At 39.2% G+C, this 22,599-nt stretch overlaps 1 protein-coding gene and 1 non-coding gene across 2 annotated transcripts in view; both read left to right on the top strand.

Moving 5' to 3' along the window:
• cct6a (chaperonin containing TCP1 subunit 6A) overlaps positions 1–20,096 on the top strand; it is a 29,810-nt gene extending 9,714 nt beyond the window's left edge. The window contains exons 4-14 of the mRNA XM_062960483.1: positions 707–880; positions 972–1,075; positions 2,652–2,762; positions 3,926–4,085; positions 4,175–4,257; positions 6,020–6,116; positions 9,698–9,845; positions 16,769–16,902; positions 17,023–17,125; positions 17,216–17,288; positions 19,914–20,096. Coding sequence (XP_062816553.1) covers positions 707–880; positions 972–1,075; positions 2,652–2,762; positions 3,926–4,085; positions 4,175–4,257; positions 6,020–6,116; positions 9,698–9,845; positions 16,769–16,902; positions 17,023–17,125; positions 17,216–17,288; positions 19,914–19,986 — 1,260 coding nt within the window. The 3' untranslated portion in view covers positions 19,987–20,096. The remainder of the gene's footprint in view (positions 1–706; positions 881–971; positions 1,076–2,651; positions 2,763–3,925; positions 4,086–4,174; positions 4,258–6,019; positions 6,117–9,697; positions 9,846–16,768; positions 16,903–17,022; positions 17,126–17,215; positions 17,289–19,913) is intronic.
• LOC134293381 (small nucleolar RNA SNORA15) lies at positions 1,111–1,251 on the top strand. The gene has a single exon (XR_010000348.1). It is a non-coding gene; the product is annotated as a small nucleolar RNA SNORA15 (small nucleolar RNA).
• Positions 20,097–22,599: the final 2,503 nt, after the last annotated feature.

Raw genomic sequence — 22,599 nt, 5'->3', positions numbered from 1 at the left:
AGTGTGTTACATAGTGTTATTATGTGGTTATTATTATTATTATTATGGTATTATTTTATGGTATTATTATAACTCAGGAACAAAAAGTATGTTACACAGTGTTATTATGTGGTAGTTATATTATTATTATTATTATTTTATGGTATTATTATTATAATTCAGAAACTAAAAGTATGTTACACAGTGTTATTATGTGGTAATTATATTATTATTTTATGGTATTATTATAACTCAGGAACAAAAAGTGTGTTACACAGTGTTATTATGTGGTAATTATATCATTATTATGGTATTATTATTTTATGGTATTGTAACTCAGGAACAAAAAGTGTGTTATACAGTGTTATTATGTGGTAATTATATTATTATTATTTTATGGTGTTGTTATTGTAACTCGGGAACAAAAAGTATGTTACACAGTGTTATTATGTGGTCATTATATTATTATTTTATGGTATTATTATAACTCAGGAACAAAAAGTATATGTTACACAGTGTTATTATGTGGTAATTATATCATTATTATGGTATTATTATTTTATGGTATTGTAACTCAGGAACAAAAAGTGTGTTATACAGTGTTATTATGTGGTAATTATATTATTATTATTTTATGGTGTTGTTATTGTAACTCGGGAACAAAAAGTGTGTTACGCAGAGTTATTATGTGGTAATTATTATTATTATTACTATTGTTGGTCCGCAGGGCCTGCACCCGCGCCTCATTGCGGAGGGCTTTGAGGCGGCCAAGGAGAAGGCCCTGCAGGTGCTGGAGCAGGTCAAGGTGGCCAAGGCCATGGACCGGGAGACCCTCCTGGACGTGGCCCGCACCTCCCTCCGCACCAAGGTCCACGCCGAGCTGGCCGACGTCCTCACCGAGGTGAGTGGGCGCTCCACTGAGGGCGGGTGAGCGGGCGGGTCTATGCCTCGGTCGCCACCTCTGACGGGACGGCCGCTCCGTGTCTCCCCAGGCCGTGGTGGACTCCGTCCTGGCCATCCGGAAGCCCAACGAGCCGGTCGACCTCTACATGGTGGAGATCATGGAGATGAAGCACAAGTCCGAGACCGACACAACGTAGGTGCACTCGGTCCCTCTCGAGACCTTGGTGGGCATGGCCGAATTCTGCATTGGCTTCCACCGTGGCCAGTGGAGTCAGACACCATGCGAGAGAAAGGCCTCTCTGCCTTGTGGGCTTCCTTGTGGCGTGTGATGCAGAGTGTCACACGCCTGGACCAGAAGCAGAGACATCACTGGCGACCTCTCAGCGCCTTGTGTTGACGTCTCAGCGCCTTGCGTTGACGTCTCAGCTCCTTGCGTTGACATCTCAATGCTTTGTGTTGATGTAACAATGCTTTGTGTTGACGTCTCAATGCTTTGTGTTGACGTCTCAGTGCTTTGTGTTGACGTCTCAATGCTTTGTGTTGACGTCTCAATGCTTTGTGTTGACGTCTCAATGCTTTGTGTTGACGTCTCAATGCTTTGTGTTGACGTCTCAACGCCTTGTGTTGACGTCTCAGCACCTTGTGTTGACGTCTCAGCTCCTTGCGTTGACGTCTCAATGCTTTGTGTTGACGTCTCAATGCTTTGCGTTGACATCTTGCCGCCTTGTGTTGACGTCTCAATGATTTGTGTTGACATCTCACTGCCTTGTGTTGACGTCTCAGCTCCTTGTGTTGACGTCTCAGCTCCTTGTGTTCACGTCTCAACTCCTTGTGTTCACGTCTCAATGCTTTGTGTTGACGTCTCAACGCTTTGCGTTGACGTCTCAGCGCCTTGTGTTGACGTCTCAGCGCCTTGTGTTGACGTCTCAGCGCCTTGTGTTGACGTCTCAGCTCCTTAGGTTGACGTCTCAGCTCCTTGTGTTCACGTCTCAGCTCCTTGTGTTCACGTCTCAGCTCCTTGTGTTCACGTCTCAACTCCTTGTGTTCACGTCTCAACTCCTTGTGTTCACGTCTCAACGCCTTGTGTTGACGTATCAGTGCCTTGTGTTGACGTCTCAGCTCCTTGGGTTGACGTCTCAGCGCCTTGTGTTGACATCTCAGCTCCTTAGGTTGACGTCTCAGCTCCTTGTGTTGACGTCTCAATGCTTTGTGTTGACGTCTCAATGCTTTGTGTTGACGTCTCAGCGCTTTGCGTTGACGTCTCAATGCTTTGCGTTGACGTCTCAATGCTTTGCGTTGACGTCTCAGCGCCTTGTGTTGACGTCTCAGCGCTTTATGTTGACGTCTCAGCGCCTTGTGTTGACGTCTCAACGCCTTGTGTTGACATCTCAGCTCCTTAGGTTGATGTCTCAGCTCCTTGTGTTGACGTCTCAATGCTTTGTGTTGACGTCTCAATGCTTTGTGTTGATGTCTCAATGCTTTGTGTTGACGTCTCAGCGCCTTGCGTTGACGTCTCAATGCTTTGCGTTGACGTCTCAATGCTTTGCGTTGACGTCTCAATGCTTTGTGTTGACGTCTCAACGCCTTGTGTTGACGTCTCGGCGCCTTGTGTTGACGTCTCAGCCCCTTGTGTTGACGTCTCAGCGCCTTGTGTTGACGTCTCAGCGCCTTGTGTTGACGTCCCAACGCCTTGTGTTGACGTCTCAGCGCCTTGTGTTGATGTCTCAACGCCTTGTGTTGATACCCGGGGTGTCCCTCTCCTTCCTCAGGCTGATCCGTGGCCTCGTCTTGGACCACGGGGCCCGCCACCCGGACATGAAGAAGCGGGTCGAGGACGCCTACATCCTGACCTGCAACGTGTCCCTCGAGTATGAGAAAACGTACGTCACACGGCCAGATTTCTCTCGACACCTCTTAAGAGTCTTTTTGGTTCCCAATCAAAAAGTGCTGCAATTTGTTATTTGTTGACAAATATTTTTGTGATTATTTTTGTTATTATTTTGATTTTTTCCCATTATTTTGGTGAATATTTTTATTGTTATTTTGATTTTCCTCTATTATTTTCTGTGATTTTTTGTGAATATTTTTATTATTATTTTGATCTTTTCCCATTGTTTTGGTGAATATTTTATTGTTATTTTGATTTCTCTGTATTATTTTTTGTGATTATTTGTGAATATTTTGTGTTATTATTTTGATCTTTTCCCATTATTTTGATGAATATTTTTTATTGTTATTTTGATTTTTCTCTATCATTTTTGTGATTATTTTGGTCAATATTTTGTATTACTATTTTGATTTTTCTCTATTATTTTGGCGATTAATTTAGTGAATATTTTGGGTTATTATTTTGATCTTTTCCCATTATTTTGGTGAATATTTTTATTGTTATTTTGATTTTTCTCTATCATTTTTTGTGATATTTTGGTGACTATTTTGGATTATTATTTTGATTTTTCTCTATCATTTTTTGTGATTATTTTGGTGAATATTTTATATTATTATTTTGATCTTTTCCCATTATTTTTTCCCATTATTTTGGTGAATATTTTTATTGTTATATTGATTTTTCTCTATTTGTGATTATTTTGGTGAATATTTTTATTGTTATATTGATTTTTCTCTATTTGTGATTATTTTGGTGAATATTTTTATAATTATTTTGTTCTTTTCCTATTATTATTTCCCATTATTTGGTGAATATTTTGTATTATTATTTTGATTTTTCTCTATTATTTTTTGTGATTATTTTGGTCAATATTTTGTATTTTGATTTTTCTCTATTATTTTTTTGCGATTATTTTGGTCAATATTTTGTATTATTCTTTTGTTCTTTTCCGATTATTATTTCCCATTATTTGGTGAATATTTTGTATTATTATTTTGATTTTTCTCTATTATTTTTGTGAATATTTTTATTGTTATTTTGATCTTTTCCCATTTTTCCCATTATTTTGGTGAATATTTTTATATTATTATTACTTATTGTTATAGTCATCTATTATTATTATTATTATAGTCATCTCTGTGTGTCTCTATGCAGGGAGGTGAACTCGGGCTTCTTCTACAAAAGCGCAGAGGAGCGTGAGAAGCTGGTGAAGGCCGAGCGGAAGTTCATTGAGGAGCGGGTGAAGAAGATCGTGGAGCTGAAGCAGGCCGTGGTGGGCGACTCCAACAAGGGCTTTGTGGTCATCAACCAGAAGGTGGGTCAGGCCTTGGACTTGGAGTGTGACGGAAGCGTTACGAATGAGATGGAAGTGTTACGAGCGAGAACCTGGTCTTGTTTTTGCAGGGGATCGACCCCTTCTCCCTGGACGCGCTGGCCAAGGAAGGCATCATTGCCCTGCGCAGAGCCAAGCGGAGGAACATGGAGAGGTGGGATTTAATAATCATATATTTTTAATAATTACTGTATATACTCGAGTATAGGCCTAGTTTTTCAGCCCCTTTTTCAAGACTGAAAAAGCCCCCCTCGGCTTATACTCGGGTTGGCTTATATTTGGGTCAGCTTATACTCATGAACATATGGTACATTTATTATTTTTCTCTATTATTATTGATACTAGCTGTGCCCGGGCACGCGTTGCTGTGGCAAAGTGGTGGTGGTTAAAAATTGTTGTGTAATTTTTATTTGACATTATTTGTATTTTTTAAATTAATTTTAGTGTAAGTTCTTTTTATTTATTATATTTTTTATTTTCTTGTATTATTTTTAGTTATTTTCTGTTATTATAGTATTTTATTGTATTAATTTTTTTAGTGTTTTTAATTATTTTTTATTGGGTTGCTAGGAGACCAAGTTGGAGGAGCTTAGCCTTCTAACTGGCAGCAGTTGGATAAAAGCAATTATTCCTCTCTCTCTAATTAGGACTTTATTTTTCTTTTTGTTGTATCAACCTAGAGCTGTTGATGATGGGTTGTGTTGTCAAATTTCAAGGTTGGGGGGCCTGTAGTTTTGTGGGTTGCCGTGATGTCATCACTCTTTTATATATATAGATTATTAAATTTATTATTTTTCTCTATTTTTGTTATTATTATTAATACATTTATTATTTCACTCTGATCTTATTATTATTGCATTTATTATTTTACTCTATTTATTATTACATGTATTATTTTCCTGTATTTATTATTATTGTTATTACATGTATTATTTTACACTATTATTATTAAAAGGATACATAAGCACATTTACATTGAAGAAGATGAGAACAATGATTGGATCAGAGTTGGACAGTCTTATCTTAAATTAGAGCTTTATGTAAATATTCAAAAGCATTTAACCTGCCGATACCTCAATTAATGTAATTTTATTGGTAAAATTTAATGAAATTTACCACCCTTGGCTTATGCTGGAGTCAATGTTTTCCCAGTTTTTTTGTGGTAAAATTAGGTACCTCGGCTTATATTCGGGTCGGCTTATACTCGAGTATATATGGTATGTTCTTGTTATCGTGTTGTAATTTCCTGGAGGGACGAATTTATATATTTATTTATTTATTCTCACCCCAAAGGGGACTCAGAGTGGCTTACAAATTAAATTTACATACCATATTATATTATTAGCATAGTACAATACTAGTAATCAATTACTATATTGTACTGTATCAATAATATTGATATTATTATTAATATCATAATTAATATTAATATCAATATTAATATTATTAATATTATTGGTAATATTATTAGTAACAAGCTGTGCCCAGCCATGCGTTGCTGTGGTGAAGTATGGTGGTATGGGAAATCAGATAATCTGTATTTTATAGGCAGTGTGGAAGAGGCCTAAGTGAGGCCTAACTCTGCCTGTCACCTGGGGTGAGTGGGTTGCTAGGAGACCAAGTGGGTGGAGCTTAGCCTTCTAACTGGGAGCAATTGGGTAAAAACAATTATTCCTCTCTCTCTAATTAGGACTTAATTTTTCTTTTCTTTTTGTTGTATGAACGTAGAGGCATGGATGAGGGGTTGTGCTGCCATATTAGTGTTTCTGAGATGTGCAGTTTTGTTGTTTTGTCCTAGGCCGAAACGCCATTACCCTTTTATATATATAGATATTACATGTAAAATATAATATATAATTAATACTATTATATTGTGTTTTGAGTATTATATCATATATTGTGTCCTCTCTTTCCAGGCTGACCCTGGCTTGCGGCGGCATCGCGATGAACTCCGTGGACGACCTCTCGCCGGACTGCTTGGGCCACGCCGGGCTGGTCTACGAGTACACCCTGGTGCGTGTATCACGGCCGGATCGGATAGAATAACGTTGCTGTGAAATGAAATGTGTTAATGTGGGATTTGTGTATTGATAGTGTGTAAATGTAGTTTGTGCCATGCTTGTATCGCAACTGATTGCATCATCCAGAATATACCATAATGTGGAAAGAGTTAATTCCCAAGAAGCTATGGTGTGGCTGGAACTAGGGAGTATCCAGACACAAGTGTTTGTGCATAATGATTGCATCAGTTCTGTTCTGTTCAGTTGTACCATAGTGTGGAAAGAGTTAATTGCCAAGAAGCTGTGATGTCATTGATGTGTGGCTGGAACTAGGGAGTATCCAGACACAAGTGTTTGTGCATAACGGTTGCATCAGTTCTGTTCTGTTCAGTTGTACCATAGTGTGGAAAGAGTTAATTGCCAAGAAGCTGTGATGTCATTGATGTGTGGCTGGAACTAGGGAGTATCCAGACACAAGTGTTTGTGCATAACGGTTGCATCAGTTCAGTTCTGTTCAATTGTACCATAGTGTGGAAAGAGTTAATTGCCAAGAAGCTGTGATGTCATTGATGTGTGGCTGGAACTAGGGAGTATCCAGACACAAGTGTTTGTGCATAACGGTTGCATCAGTTCTGTTCTGTTCAATTGTACCATAGTGTGGAAAGAGTTAATTGCCAAGAAGCTGTGATGTCATTGATGTGTGGCTGGAACTAGGGAGTATCCAGACACAAGTGTTTGTGCATAACGGTTGCATCAGTTCTGTTCTGTTCAGTTGTACCATAGTGTGGAAAGAGTTAATTGCCAAGAAGCTGTGATGTCATTGATGTGTGGCTGGAACTAGGGAGTATCCAGACACAAGTGTTTGTGCATAACGGTTGCATCAGTTCTGTTCTGTTCAGTTGTACCATAGTGTGGAAAGAGTTAATTGCCAAGAAGCTGTGATGTCATTGATGTGTGGCTGGAACTAGGGAGTATCCAGACACAAGTGGTTGTGCATAACGGTTGCATCAGTTCTGTTCTGTTCAGTTGTACCATAGTGTGGAAAGAGTTAATTGCCAAGAAGCTGTGATGTCATTGATGTGTGGCTGGAACGAGGGCAGTGATGGCCAACCTATGACACGTGTGTCAGCACTGACACGCCTAGCCATTTTTGCTGACACGCTGCCGCCTGCAGATTGATTGGATGACTATGTCTTTTGTGGCCAAATTTGGTATGATTTGGTCCAGTGGTTTTCTTGTTTATTCCATGGGAATTATGCACACTTTATTATATCATTCTATTATTATTGTAGTATATTATTGTATTGTTACTATTATATTATTCATTATTCATGGCTACATTGAAATTAGAATAGAGAGAAACTGCAAGAGGTACCATAGATTGTTGTACATGGAAATAATGGTAGTAAATAGTTTTTGATTTATTGAATACAGTTATATATTACAACTAGCTGTGCCCGGCCACGCGTTGCTGTGGCGAAGTCTGGTGGTCTGGGAAATAAAGTCTTGAGGAATTGGTGGTAGTTAAGGTCAAGGGTAAAAGTTTTCCCCTGACATTCAGTCCATTATAAATGGGTTATATAGCTGTGTGGAAGGGCCTTAGTCTACATTGCCATATAATCCAGTTAAAATCAGATAATCTGTATTTTACAGGCAGTGTGGAAGAGGCCTAAGTGAGGCCTAACTCTGCCTGTCCCCTGGGCTGAGTGGGTTGCTAGGAGTCCAAGTGGGCGGAGCTTAGCCTTCTAACTGGCAGCAATCGGATACAAACAATTATTCCTCTCCCTCTAATTAGGACTTGATTTTTCTTTTCTTTTTGTTGTATGAACGTAGAGGCATGGATGAGGGGTTGTGCTGCCAAGTTTAGTGTTTCTGGGATGTGTTGTTTTGTCCTAGGCCAAAATTTCATTACCCTTTTATATATATAGATTGTGGATTTTTGTTATTTAAACTATACATATTGCAAAATTATTTATTTATTTATTTATTTATTTATTTAGAGTATTTGTATTCCGCCCTTCTCACCCCGAAGGGGACTCTGGGTGGATCACATTACACATATAGGCAAACATTCAATGCCTTTTAACATAAAACAAAGACAAGACAAACATGGCTCCGAGCGGACCTCGAACTCATGACCTCTTGGTCAGAGGGATTTGTTGCACTGGCTGCAGCTGGTTGCTCAACAGCCTGCGCCACAGCCCGGGCCCAAAAAAAATTATGGGTTTTTTTCTTCTCGAAGTGACACACCACCCATGTCATGCTAGGTTTTTTTAGGTGAGGTTTGACACACCAAGCGCAAAAGGTTGCCCATCATTGAACTAGGGAGTATCCAGACACAAGTGTTTGTGCATAACGATGGCATCAGTTCAGTTCTGTTCAGTTGAGTTCTGCCTGCCTAGAGTTTGAGTCAAGTTCCGTTGGAGAACAGATGTCATAGACAGAACGCCACCAAATAAAGTTCAACACAGTTTATTAAAGTTACAGAACTAAAAATGCCCGTAAGAAACAAAAGACTAGGCCAGGGGTCCCCAAACTAAGGCCCGGGGGCCGGATGCGGCCCTCCAAGGTCATTTACCTGGCCCCCGCCCTCAGTTTTATAATATAATATTTTTATATCAGTTTTAATAATATAACATATTGTATATACATATAATATTGATAATAATCTTATGTTATACAATATAATACTAATAGTAATACCATATAATAATATTAATTGTATGTTATATATTACATATTATATAATAGTATAGTGGTGTAGTTCAATATAGTAATATATAATGCTAATATTGTGTTATGCTAATAATATAATATATTGCATGTACATATAGCTGCTCTGAGTCCCCTTCGGGGTGAGAAGGGTGGGATATAAATGTAGTAAATAAATGCAGTAAATAAATAATTAATTTTAGACTTAGGCTCGGCCAGAGTCTGACATGACTTGAAGGCACACAACAACAACAACAATCCTAATTAACTTGACTATCTCATTGGCCAGTAGCAGGCCCACACTTTCCATTGAAATCCTAATAGGTTTATGTTGGTTAAAATTGTTTTCATTTTTAAATATTGTATTCTTTTGTTCTTGTTGTTGTTGCACTACAAATAAGACATGTGCAGTATGCATAGGAATTTGTTTGTATTTTTTTTTCCCGAATGATAATTTGGCCCCTCAACCGTCTGAAGGATTGTGGACCGGCCCTCTGCTTAAAAAGTTTGGGGACCCCTGCTCAAAGGAGACTTCGTCAGTTGGTTCTGCAAATAAGTCCCGCAGCCGTTTCCTTTCTCGCTCCTCAAGAGAGTCTGACTCCCGAGGAGTCTTACGACCACGTCTCCCAGTATCGGAGCCAGAAGGCTCAACCATAACAACAGAGCAGTCCTGTGTTTGTCTGTCGTCTGCAAGTCTGTGTGTGTTGATTACTGCTGCATACAGTCCAACTTGGTAAATAGTTTTACCAATGTCATGGATCTAGTCTCGGCTCTGGGAGAGAAGCTGTGAGGTGGAGCCATAACAATATTCTTCAGCCCAACGCGGGGTGGCATCTCAGGCCCTCACCCCTCTCTCTCTCTGTCTGTCTCTCTCTTTCCCAGGGCGAGGAGAAGTTCACCTTTGTGGAGAAGTGCGACAACCCCCGTTCGGTGACGCTGCTGATCAAGGGCCCCAACAAGCACACCCTCACCCAGATCAAGGACGCCCTCCGGGACGGGCTGCGCGCCGTCAAGAACGCCCTCGAGGACGGTCAGTCCGGGGACATCGCCAGGGAGGGAGGGAGGGGGGAAGCGGAGAATAGAAGTGTTGTCGAAGGCTTTCATGGCCAGGATCACAGGGTTGTTGTGTGTCTTTCGGGCTGTGTGGCCTTGTTCCAGAAGCATTCTCTCCTGACGTTTCGCCCACATCTAGGGCAGGCATCCTCAGAGGTGGTGAGGTGTGTTGTCGAAGGCTTTCATGGCCAGGATCACAGGGTTGTTGTGTGTCTTTCGGGCTGTGTGGCCTTGTTCCAGAAGCATTCTCTCCTGACGTTTCGCCCACATCTAGGGCAGGCATCCTCAGAGGTGGTGAGGTGTGTTGTCGAAGGCTTTCATGGCCAGGATCACAGGGTTGTTGTGTGTCTTTCGGGCTGTGTGGCCTTGTTCCAGAAGCATTCTCTCCTGACGTTTCGCCCACATCTAGGGCAGGCATCCTCAGAGGTGGTGAGGTGTGTTGTCGAAGGCTTTCATGGCCAGGATCACAGGGTTGTTGTGTGTCTTTCGGGCTGTGTGGCCTTGTTCCAGAAGCATTCTCTCCTGACGTTTCGCCCACATCTAGGGCAGGCATCCTCAGAGGTGGTGAGGTGTGTTGTCGAAGGCTTTCATGGCCAGGATCACAGGGTTGTTGTGTGTCTTTCGGGCTGTGTGGCCTTGTTCCAGAAGCATTCTCTCCTGACGTTTCGCCCACATCTAGGGCAGGCATCCTCAGAGGTGGTGAGGTGTGTTGTCGAAGGCTTTCATGGCCAGGATCACAGGGTTGTTGTGTGTCTTTCGGGCTGTGTGGCCTTGTTCCAGAAGCATTCTCTCCTGACGTTTCGCCCACATCTAGGGCAGGCATCCTCAGAGGTGGTGAGGTGTGTTGTCGAAGGCTTTCATGGCCAGGATCACAGGGTTGTTGTGTGTCTTTCGGGCTGTGTGGCCTTGTTCCAGAAGCATTCTCTCCTGACGTTTCGCCCACATCTAGGGCAGGCATCCTCAGAGGTGGTGAGGTGTGTTGTCGAAGGCTTTCATGGCCAGGATCACAGGGTTGTTGTGTGTCTTTCGGGCTGTGTGGCCATGTTCCAGAAGCATTCTCTCCTGACGTTTCGCCCACATCTAGGGCAGGCATCCTCAGAGGTTGTGAGGTGTGTTGTCGAAGGCTTTCATGGCCAGGATCACAGGGTGGTTGTGTGTCTTTCGGGCTGTGTGGCCATGTTCCAGAAGCATTCTCTCCTGACGTTTCGCCCACATCTAGGGCAGGCATCCTCAGAGGTGGTGAGGTATGGAGAAAACTAAGCAAAGAGGTAAATATCTATCTGTGGAAAGTCTAGGGTGAGAGAGGTCAGTGTGAATGTTATGTAGTTAATCACTTTAATTAGCATTGAAAAGCTTATCTGCTGTCTTCTTCCTGCCTCTGGGGCATCCTTTGTTTAGAGTCGTTAACTGCCCTGGGTTGATTCATGTCTGGAAATCCTCTGTTTTCAGAGTATTGCTTTTTATTTACTGTTCTGATTTTTGAGCTTTTTAATACTGGTAGCCAGATTTTGTTCATTTTCATGGTTTCTTGATTGATTGATTGCAGAAGAGGGATCCTCTCTCTTCTGCAGGAGTCTACCGGATCCCATGCAGCTGTGGACAAGTCTACATAGGGACCACCAAACGCAGCATTGCCCAAACAAGAGTCAAAGAACATGAAAGGCACTGCAGACTAATTCAACCAGAGAAATCAGCCATAGCAGAGCATTTGATGAACCAGCCTGGACACAGAATACTATTTGAGAACACAAAAATGCTGGACTATTCTAACAACTATCATGTCAGACGACACAGAGAAGCCACTGAAATCCACAAGCATGTGGACAACTTCAACAGAAAGGAAGAAACCATGAAAATGAACAAAATCTGGCTACCAGTATTAAAAAAACTCAAAAATCAGAACAGTAAATAAAAAGCAATACTCTGAAAACAGAGGATTTCCAGACATGAATCAACCTAGGGCAGTTAACGACTCTAAACAAAGGATGCCCCAGAGGCAGGAAGAAGACAGCAGATAAGCTTTTCAATGCTAATTAAAGTGATTAACTACACAACATTCACACTGACCTCTCTCACCCTAGACTTTCCACAGATATATATTTACCTCTTTGCTTAGTTTTCTCCATACCTCACCGCCTCTGAGGATGCCTGCCATAGATGTGGGCGAAACGTCAGGAGAGAATGCTTCTGGAACATGGCCACACAGCCCGAAAGACACACAACAACCCGGAGAATAGAAGTATCGGAGGAAGGAAGAAGGAAGGAATCATAGAATAGTAGAGTTGGAAGAGACCTCACGGGTCATCCAGTCCAACCCCATTCTGCCAAGAAGCAGGAAACCACATTCAAAGCACCCCTGACAGATGATCCAGACCACGCCTGGAATCACACTGTGTCCAATTTTGGGCACCACAGTTGAAGGGAGATGTTGACAAGCTGGAAAGCGTCCAGAGGAGGGTGACTAAAATGATCAAGGGTCTGGAGAACAAGCCCTATGAGGAGCGGCTTAAAGAGCTGGGCCTGTTTAGCCTGCAGAAGAGAAGGCTGAGAGGAGACATGAGAGCCATGGACAAATACGTGAGGGGAAGTCCTAGGGAGGAGGGAGGGAGCTTGTTTTCTGCTGCCCTGCAGACTAGGACACAAGGGAACAAGGGCTTCAAACTACAGGAAAGGAAGGAGATTCCACCTGAACATCAGGAAGAACTTCCTCACTGTGAGAAGGGCTGTTCGACAGTGGAACTCTCTCCCCGGGGCCGTGGTGGAGGCTCCTTCCTTGGAGGCTTTTAAGCAGAGGCTGGATGGCCATCTGTCGGGGGTGCTTTGAATGTGGTTTCCTGCTTCTTGGCAGGGGGTTGGACTGGATGGCCCATGAGGTCTCTTCCAACTCTACTATTCTATGATTCTAGGGGTCCCCAAACTTTTTAAACAGGGGGCCAGTTCACGATCCTTTGGACCGTTGGAGGGGCCGGACTATAGTTAGCCACTGAGCAATAATAATTATTATTTATTATCTATATATATAAAAGAGTGATGGCATCACGGCGACCCACAAAACAACAAAACTACAGGCCCCCCAACCTCGAAATTTGACAACACAACCCCTCATCCACGCCTCTAGGTTGATACAACAAAAAGAAAAGAAAAATAAAATCCTAATTAGAGAGAGAGGAATAATTGCTTTTATCCATCTATATATATAAAAGAGTGATGGCATCACAGCGACCCACAAAACAACAAAACTACAGGCCCCCCAACCTCGAAATTTGACGACACAACCCATCATCCACGCCTCTAGGTTGATACAACAAAAAGAAAAGAAAAATAAAGTCCTAATTAGAGAGAGAGGAATAATTGCTTTTATCCATCTATATATATAAAAAGTGATGGCATCACGGCGACCCACAAAACAACAAAACTACAGGCCCCCCAACCTCGAAATTTGACAACACAACCCATCATCCACGCCTCTAGGTTGATACAACAAAAAGAAAAGAAAAATAAAGTCCTAATTAGAGAGAGAGGAATAATTGCTTTTATCCATCTATATATATAAAAAGTGATGGCATCACGGCGACCCACAAAACAACAAAACTACAGGCCCCCCAACCTCGAAATTTGACAACACAACCCATCATCCACGCCTCTAGGTTGATACAACAGAAAGAAAAGAAAAATAAAGTCCTAATTAGAGAGAGGGGAATAATTGCTTTTATCCATCTATATATATAAAAGAGTGATGGCATCACAGCGACCCACAAAACAACAAAACTACAGGCCCCCCCAACCTCGAAATTTGACAACACAACCCATCATCCACGCCTCTAGGTTGATACAACAGAAAGAAAAGAAAAATAAAGTCCTAATTAGAGAGAGGGGAATAATTGCTTTTATCCATCTATATATATAAAAGAGTGATGGCATCACAGCGACCCACAAAACAACAAAACTACAGGCCCCCCCAACCTCGAAATTTGACAACACAACCCATCATCCACGCCTCTAGGTTGATACAACAGAAAGAAAAGAAAAATAAAGTCCTAATTAGAGAGAGGGGAATAATTGCTTTTATCCATCTATATATATAAAAGAGTGATGGCATCACAGCGACCCACAAAACAACAAAACTACAGGCCCCCCCAACCTCGAAATTTGACAACACAACCCATCATCCACGCCTCTAAGTTGATACAACAAAAAGAAAAGAAAAATAAAGTCCTAATTAGAGAGAGAGGAATAATTGCTTTTATCCATCTATATATATAAAAGAGTGATGGCATCACGGCGACCCACAAAACAACAAAACTACAGGCCCCCCAACCTCGAAATTTGACAACACAACCCATCATCCACGCCTCTAGGTTGATACAACAGAAAGAAAAGAAAAATAAAGTCCTAATTAGAGAGAGAGGAATAATTGCTTTTATCCATCTATATATATAAAAGAGTGATGGCATCACAGCGACCCACAAAACAACAAAACTACAGGCCCCCCAACCTCGAAATTTGACAACACAACCCATCATCCACGCCTCTAGGTTGATACAACAAAAAGAAAAGAAAAATAAAGTCCTAATTAGAGGGAGAGGAAAAATTGCTTTTATCCAATTGCTGCCAGTTAGAAGGCTAAGCTCCTCCAACTTGGTCTCCCAGCAACCCAATTAAAAAATAATATAAAAGACTAAAAAATTAATATAATAAAATACTATAATAACAGAAAATAACTAAAAATAATACAAGGAAATAATAAAGTATAATAAATATAAATATAACTTACAATAAAATTAATTAAAATCTATATTTATAAAAGAGTGATGGCATCACGGCGACCCAGAAAACAACAAAACTACAAGCCCCCCAATCTCGAAATTTGACAACACAACCCATCATCCACGCCTCTAGGTTGATACAATAAAAATAAAATCCTAATTAGAGAGAGAGGAATAATTGCTTTTATCCATCTATATATATAAAAGAGTGATGGCATCACAGCGACCCACAAAACAACAAAACTACAGGCCCCCCAACCTCGAAATTTGATGACACAACCCATCATCCACACCTCTAGGTTGATACAACAAATAGAAAAGAAAAATAAAGTCCTAATTAGAGAGAGAGGAAAAATTGCTTTTATCCAATTGCTGCCAGTTAGAAGGCTAAGCTCCTCCAACTTGGTCTCCTAGCAACCCAATAAAAATAATAAAAACACTAAAAATTAATACAATAAAATACTATAATAACAGAAAATAACTAAAAATAATACAAGAAAATAATAAAGTATAATAAATATAAATATAACTTACAATAAAATTAATAAAAAAATGCAAATAAAGTCAAATAAAAATTACACAACAATTTTCAAGCAATACTACCACCACTTTGCCACAGCAACGCGTGGCCGGGCACAGGTAGTCTATATATATAAAAGAGTGATGGCATCAGGGCAGCGGACAAAACAACAAAACTACAGGCCCCCCAACCTCAAAATTTGATGACACAACCCATCATCCACGGCTCTAGGTTGATACAACAAAAAGAAAAGAAAAATAGTCCTAATTAGAGGGAGAGGAATAATAGTTTTTATCCAATTGCTGCCAGTTTGAAGGCTAAGCTCCACCCACTTGGTCTCCTAGCAACCTACTCAGCCCAGAGGACAGGCACAGGACAGGCTTGGATAAGCGAGGCTTGGATAAGTGAGACTCTACTATATATATAATCATTCTATTATTATTCTATTATTGTAGTGTATTATCATATTATTACTATTATATTATTCATTATTCATGACTACATTGAAACTAAAATAGAGAGAAATCAGCGTGGAAACTGCAAGAGGTACCATAGATTGTTGTATATGTAAATAATGTTAGTAAATAGTTTTTGATTTATTAAATACAGTTATATATTACAATTATATATTTTTGTTATTTAAACTATACATACAGTAGAGTCTCACTTATCCAACGTTCTGGATTATCCAACACATTTTTGCAGTCAATGTTTTCAATACATCGTGATATTTTGGTGCTAAATTAATAAATACAGTAATTACTACTGTAATTATTAAACATCAAATTAGGTTATGATTTTACAAATTAAGCACCAAAACTTCATGTTATACAACAAATTTGACAGAAAAAGTAGTTCAATACGCAGAAATGTTACGTTGTAATTACTGTATTTATGAATTTAGCACCAAAATATCACGATTTATTGGAAACATTGACTACAAAAATGGCTTGGATTATCCAGAGGCTTGGATAAGCGAGTGTTGGATAAGTGAGACTCTACTGTATTGTATGTTGGTTTTATATCTGTAAGCCGCCCCGAGTCCCTCTGGGGAGATGGTGGCGGGGTACAAAAATAAAATAATAATAATAATAATAATAATTATTATTATTATTATTATTATTATTATTATTATTAGAGGCTTCAGGCGTGTGCTGGTTTTTGTCTCTTGAGATATATACAGTAGAGTCTCACTAATCCAAGCTAAACGGGCCGGCAGAAGCTTGGATAAGCGAATATCTTGGATTATAAGGACTGATCAAGGAAAAGATTATTAAACATCAAATGAGGTTATGATTTTACAAATTAAGCACCAAAACTTCATGTTATACGACAAATTGGACAGAAAAAGTAGTTCAGTACGCAGTAAGGTTATGTAGTAATTACTGTGTTTATGAATTTAGCACCAAAATATCACGATTTATTGGAAACATTGACTACAAAAATGGCTTGGATTATCCAGAGGCTTGGATTAGTGAGACTCTACTGTATATACGTGTGTGTGCGTTCTTGCGCATTGGTGTATCTTTGACAGTTCAGAGAGAGAGATCACTAGGTACGTCAGTCTAACCGTTGAGAAACCTGAGTGCCATTTCCCCCCCAAAAAAATTGCAGGTTGCGTGGTGCCGGGTGCGGGGGCCCTGGAGGTGGCCATAGCGGACGCCCTGGTCAAGCACAAGCCCTCGGTCAAGGGCCGGGCCCAGCTGGGCGTCCAGGCCTTCGCAGACGCCCTGCTCATCATCCCCAAGGTAGGAAGGAGGAGGAGGGGGAAGCCTTTGCGGGACGGACTGCCACCCCAGGCCTTAAAGGAAGGAGCCCCGGATAGGTTGTGGTGGCCAAACGTTGTTTTTGTCTGGCCCTCCCTCCAGGTCCTGGCCCAGAACTCGGGCTACGACCCCCAGGAGACGCTGGTCAAGGTCCAGGCGGAGTTTGCCGCAGCCGGGCAGCTGGTGGGCGTGGACCTCCACTCGGGTACGTTCCCCTCCGCACTCGCGCCTCCCTGCTCCACTTCCACGGCCAGTGCTCAGGGCTTTTTAACTTAGTTTTGTGACTCTTTTGCAGGCGAGCCCATGATAGCGGCCGCGGCAGGCGTCTGGGACAATTACAACGTCAAGAAGCAGCTGCTTCATTCCAGGTAAGGATTTCCACACCCAGCCCCTCCTCTGGCCTCTTCTCATGACCTCCAATCTTTGACATCTCCGATCGGCTGACAAAGAACAGATCTCAGCCATAAAACCTCAATTGCACTCTGGTATGTGAGAGCCCCTATATAAATAGGCCAAAGAGAAGGTTCTGGTATTTGGTACCATAAAAACCTGTTATGTCATGATCTCCAATCTTTGACATCTCCCCTCAGCTGACAAAGAACTGATGCCAGCCGTAAAACCTCAATGACCCTCTGGTATGTGAGAGCCCCCTATATAAATGGGCCAAAGGGAAGGTTCTGGTATTCGTTACAATAAAACCTGTTATGTCATGATCTCCAATCTTTGGCATCTCCGGCCGGCTGACAAAGAACAGGTGCCAGCCGTAAAACCTCAATGACCCTCTGGTATGTGAGAGCCCCCTATATAAATGGGCCAAAGGGAAGGTTCTGGTATTCGGTACAATAAAACCTGTTATGTCATGATCTCCAATCTTTCACGTCTCCGGCCGGCTGACAAAGAACAGATGCCAGCCATAAAACCTCAATTGCATTCTGGTATGTGAGAGCCCCCTATATAAATGGCCCAAAGAGAAGGTACTGGTATTCAGTACAATAAAACCTGTTATGTCATGATCTCCAATCTTTGACATCTCCGGCCGGCTGACAAAGAACAGATGCCAGCCGTAAAACCTCAATTGCATTCTGGTATGTGAGAGCCCCCTATATAAATGGGCCAAAGAGAAGGTACTGGTATTCGGTACAATAAAACCTGTTATGTCACGATCTCCAATCTTTGGCATCTCTGGTCAGCTGACAAAGAACAGATGCCAGCCATAAAACCTCAATGACCCTCTGGTATGTGAGAGCCCCCTAAATAAATGGGCCAAAGGGAAGGTTCTGGTATTCGGCACAATAAAACCTGTTGGAATCTACCAGCGTGTGTCTTGGTGCTTTTTCCGGTGGGAGACTGACCCACAGCACAACTGGGAGAAGAGAACCCGACAATTGGTACCGAATACCAGAACCTTCTCTTTGGCCCATTTATATAGGGGCTCTCGCATACCAGAGTGCAATTGAGGTTTTATGGCTGGCATCTCGACACCTCTCAAGCAGGAAGCATAGACCCCGAGGAAGGGTTGGGGGGACTCTGGAGGCCACCCAGTCCACCCTTCCCACCTTACTATTTATTATTATTATTATTATTATTATTATTAATAATATTAATATAATTGTAGGGTTGGGGGGACCCCAAGGGCCATCCAGTCCATCCCTTCCTTATTATTATTATTATTATTATTATTGTAAGTCCTAGAGTTAGGACCCCAATTGCTACCCAATCTATCCCTTCCTTATTATTATTATTATTATTATTATTATTATTGTTGTTGTTGTAGTCCTTGAATTGGAGGGTACCCTAGTGGTCATCCAGTCCATCTCTTCCTTATTATTATTATTATTATTATTATTATAGTCCTGGAGATGGAGGGGACCCTAATAGTCATCCAGTCCATCCCTTCCTTATTATTATTATTATTATTATTATTATTATTATTATTATTATTATTATTATTATTATAGTCCTGGAGTTGGAGGGGACCCTAATAGTCATCCAGTCCATCCCTTCCTTATTATTATTATTATTATTATTATTATTATTGTAAGTCCAAGAGTTAGAAGAGACTCCCAAGGGCCACCCAGTCCATCTCTTCCACATTATTATTATTGTTGTCCTAAAATTAGAAGGGACCCCAATGGTCATCCAGTCCATCCCTTCCTTATTATTATTATTATTATTATTATTATTATTATTATTATTATTATTATTATTATTATTCTAATTCCTAGAGTTAGAAGAGACTCCCAAGGGCCATCCAGTCCATCCCTTCCTTACTATTATTATTATTATTATTATTATTATTATTATTATTATTATTATTATTATTATTACTAGCTGTGCCCGGCCACGCGTTGCTGTGGCAAAGTGGTGGTGGTATTGGTTAAAATTGTTGTGTAATTTTTATTGGACGTTATTTGCATTTTTTAATTAATTTTATAGTAAGTTATATTTTTATTTATTATATTTTATTATTTTCTTTTATTATTTTTAGTTATTTTCTGTTATTATAGTATTTTATTGTATCAATTTTTGTGTATTTGTTATTATTTTTTATTGGGTTGCTAGGAGACCAAGTTGGAGGAGCTTAGCCTTCTAACTGGCAGCAATTGGATAAAAGCCATTATTCCTCTCTCTCTCTCTGATTAGGACTTTATTTTTCTTTTCTTTTTGTTGTATCAACCTAGAGGCGTGGACGATGGGTTGTGTTGTCAAATTTCGAAGTTGTGGGGCCTGTAGTTTTGTTGTTTGGTGGGTTGCCGTGATGCCATCACTCTTTTATATATAGAGATTGTAAGTCTTAGAGTTGGAAGAGACCCCCAAGGGTCACCCAGTCCATCCCTTTTAGATCGTCATCATTGTTGTCATTGTATTCCTAGAGTCCATCCCTTCCTTATGATTATTATTCTGATTCATTCTGATATTGGTCTGGATGGCCTTTGGGGTTCCCTTCCACCTTATGGTATATGTATAATGTATGTTTTTTCTCCCTCCGGCAGCACGGTCATTGCCAGCAACATCCTCCTGGTGGACGAGATCATGAGGGCCGGGATGTCCTCCCTCAAAGGCTGATGGACCCACGGATCGTTGCTATTTATTCTCCACGTTCTGCGAGTTCGTTGTTTCTTTCTTATTACTATATGGTTCCCAATAAACAACAACAACAACAACAACAACAACAACGCTCTTCCTGTCCCTTTTCTTTGTGGCCGCTTTGCCCAGGCTCAAATTCCCCTCCTTCATGGCAAGCAAGACCTCACCACCTCTGAGGATGTCTGCCAATAGGTGTGGGCGAAATGTCAGGAGAGAATGCTGCCGGCACATGGCCAACTCGCTGCAGCCCAGACCTCTGAATATATAAACTTATATAAATATAAACTTATATAAATATAAGGATATATTGCTTATTATGATTACTGAAATGTCAGGAGAGAATGCTGCCGGCACATGGCAAACTCGCTGCAGCCCAGACCTCTGAATATATACACTTATATAAATATAAACTTATATAAATATAAGGATATATTGCTTATTATGATTACTGAAATGTCAGGAGAGAATGCTGCCGGCACATGGCCAACTCGCTGCAGCCCAGACCTCTGAAAATATAAACTTATATAAATATAAACTTATATAAATATAAGGATATATTGCTTATTATGATTACTGAAATGTCAGGAGAGAATGCTGCCGGCACATGGCAAACTCGCTGCAGCCCAGACCTCTGAAAATATAAACTTATATAAATATAAACTTATATAAATATAAGGATATATTGCTTATTATGATTACTGAAATGTCAGGAGAGAATGCTGCCGGCACATGGCAAACTCGCTGCAGCCCAGACCTCTGAATATATACACTTATATAAATATAAACTTATATAAATATAAGGATATATTGCTTATTATGATGACTGAAATGTCAGGAGAGAATGCTGCCGGCACATGGCAAACTCGCTGCAGCCCAGACCTCTGAAAATATAAACTTATATAAATATAAACTTATATAAATATAAGGATATATTGCTTATTATGATTACTGAAATGTCAGGAGAGAATGCTGCCGGCACATGGCAAACTCGCTGCAGCCCAGACCTCTGAATATATAAACTTATATAAATATAAACTTATATAAATATAAGGATATATTGCTTATTATGATTACTGAAATGTCAGGAGAGAATGCTGCCGGCACATGGCAAACTCGCTGCAACCCAGACCTCTGAATATATAAACTTATATAAATATAAACTTATATAAATATAAGGATATATATATAAACTTATATAAATATGTACGTTTCTCTTTTAAGGATATATTGCTTATTATGATTACTGAAATGTCAGGAGAGAATGCTGCCGGCACATGGCAAACTCGCTGCAACCCAGACCTCTGAATATATAAACTTATAATATTAATACTTTATTTATTCATTCATATTATATGTATGTATATATATATTTATTTATTTATTTTATATTATTATAGTTATTATATTGTTATAAACGAACAATAATAATAATCAATATATCCTAAAAGAGAAATTTATTTCCGGATTTATAATACTCCCAGACGAAAGGAGAAGCTTATTCCTGGATAATAATAATAATAATAATAATAATAATAATAATAATTAATTTAGTTAGTTATTTATATTGTTTGCTGTGTCATACAATAAAATAAATAAAGGAGAAGCTTATTCCTGGATAATAATAATAATAATAATAATAATAATAATAATAATAATAATAATAATAATAATAATAATAATAATAATAATTTATTTAGTTATTTATTTTTATTGTTTGCTGTGTCATACAATAAAATAAATAAAGGAGGAGCTTATTCCTGGATGATAATAATAATAATAATAATAATAATAATAATAATAATAATAATAATAATAAAGAGAAATTGATTTCCGGATTTATAATAATCCCAGACTAAAGGAGAAGCTTATTTCTGGATGATAATAATAATAATAATTATTATTATTATTATTATTTTTATTTAGTTATTTATTTTTATTGTTTGCTGTGTCATACAATAAAATAAATAAAGGAGAAGCTTATTCCTGGATAATAATAATAATAATAATAATAATAATAATAATAATAATAATAATAATAATAATAATTTATTTAGTTATTTATTTATATTGTTTGCTGTGTCATACAATAAAATAAATAAAGGAGAAGCTTATTCCTGGATAATAATAATAATAATAATAATAATAATAATAATAATAATAATTTATTTAGTTATTTATTTATATTGTTTGCTGTGTCATACAATAAAATAAATAAAGGAGAAGCTTATTCCTGGATAATAATAATAATAATAATAATAATAATAATAATAATAATAATAATAATAATAATAATAATTTATTTAGTTAGTTAGTTATATTGTTTGCTGTGTCATACAATAAAATAAATAAAGGAGAAGCTTATTCCTGGATAATAATAATAATAATTAATAATAATAATAATTTAGTTAGTTAGTTAGTTAGTTATATTGTTTGCTGTGTCATACAGTAAAATAAATAAAGGAGAAGCTTATTCCTGGATAATAATAATAACAATAATAATAATAATAATTTAGTTAGTTAGTTATTTATATTGTTTGCTGTGTCATACAATAAAATAAAGGAGAAGCTTATTCCTGGATAATAATAATAATA

This window comes from Anolis carolinensis, unplaced genomic scaffold (genome assembly GCF_035594765.1).
Source record: "Anolis carolinensis isolate JA03-04 unplaced genomic scaffold, rAnoCar3.1.pri scaffold_7, whole genome shotgun sequence".
In the NCBI taxonomy this organism is placed as follows: Eukaryota; Metazoa; Chordata; class Lepidosauria; order Squamata; family Dactyloidae; genus Anolis; species Anolis carolinensis.
This window is presented reverse-complemented; position numbering and strand designations above follow the sequence as displayed.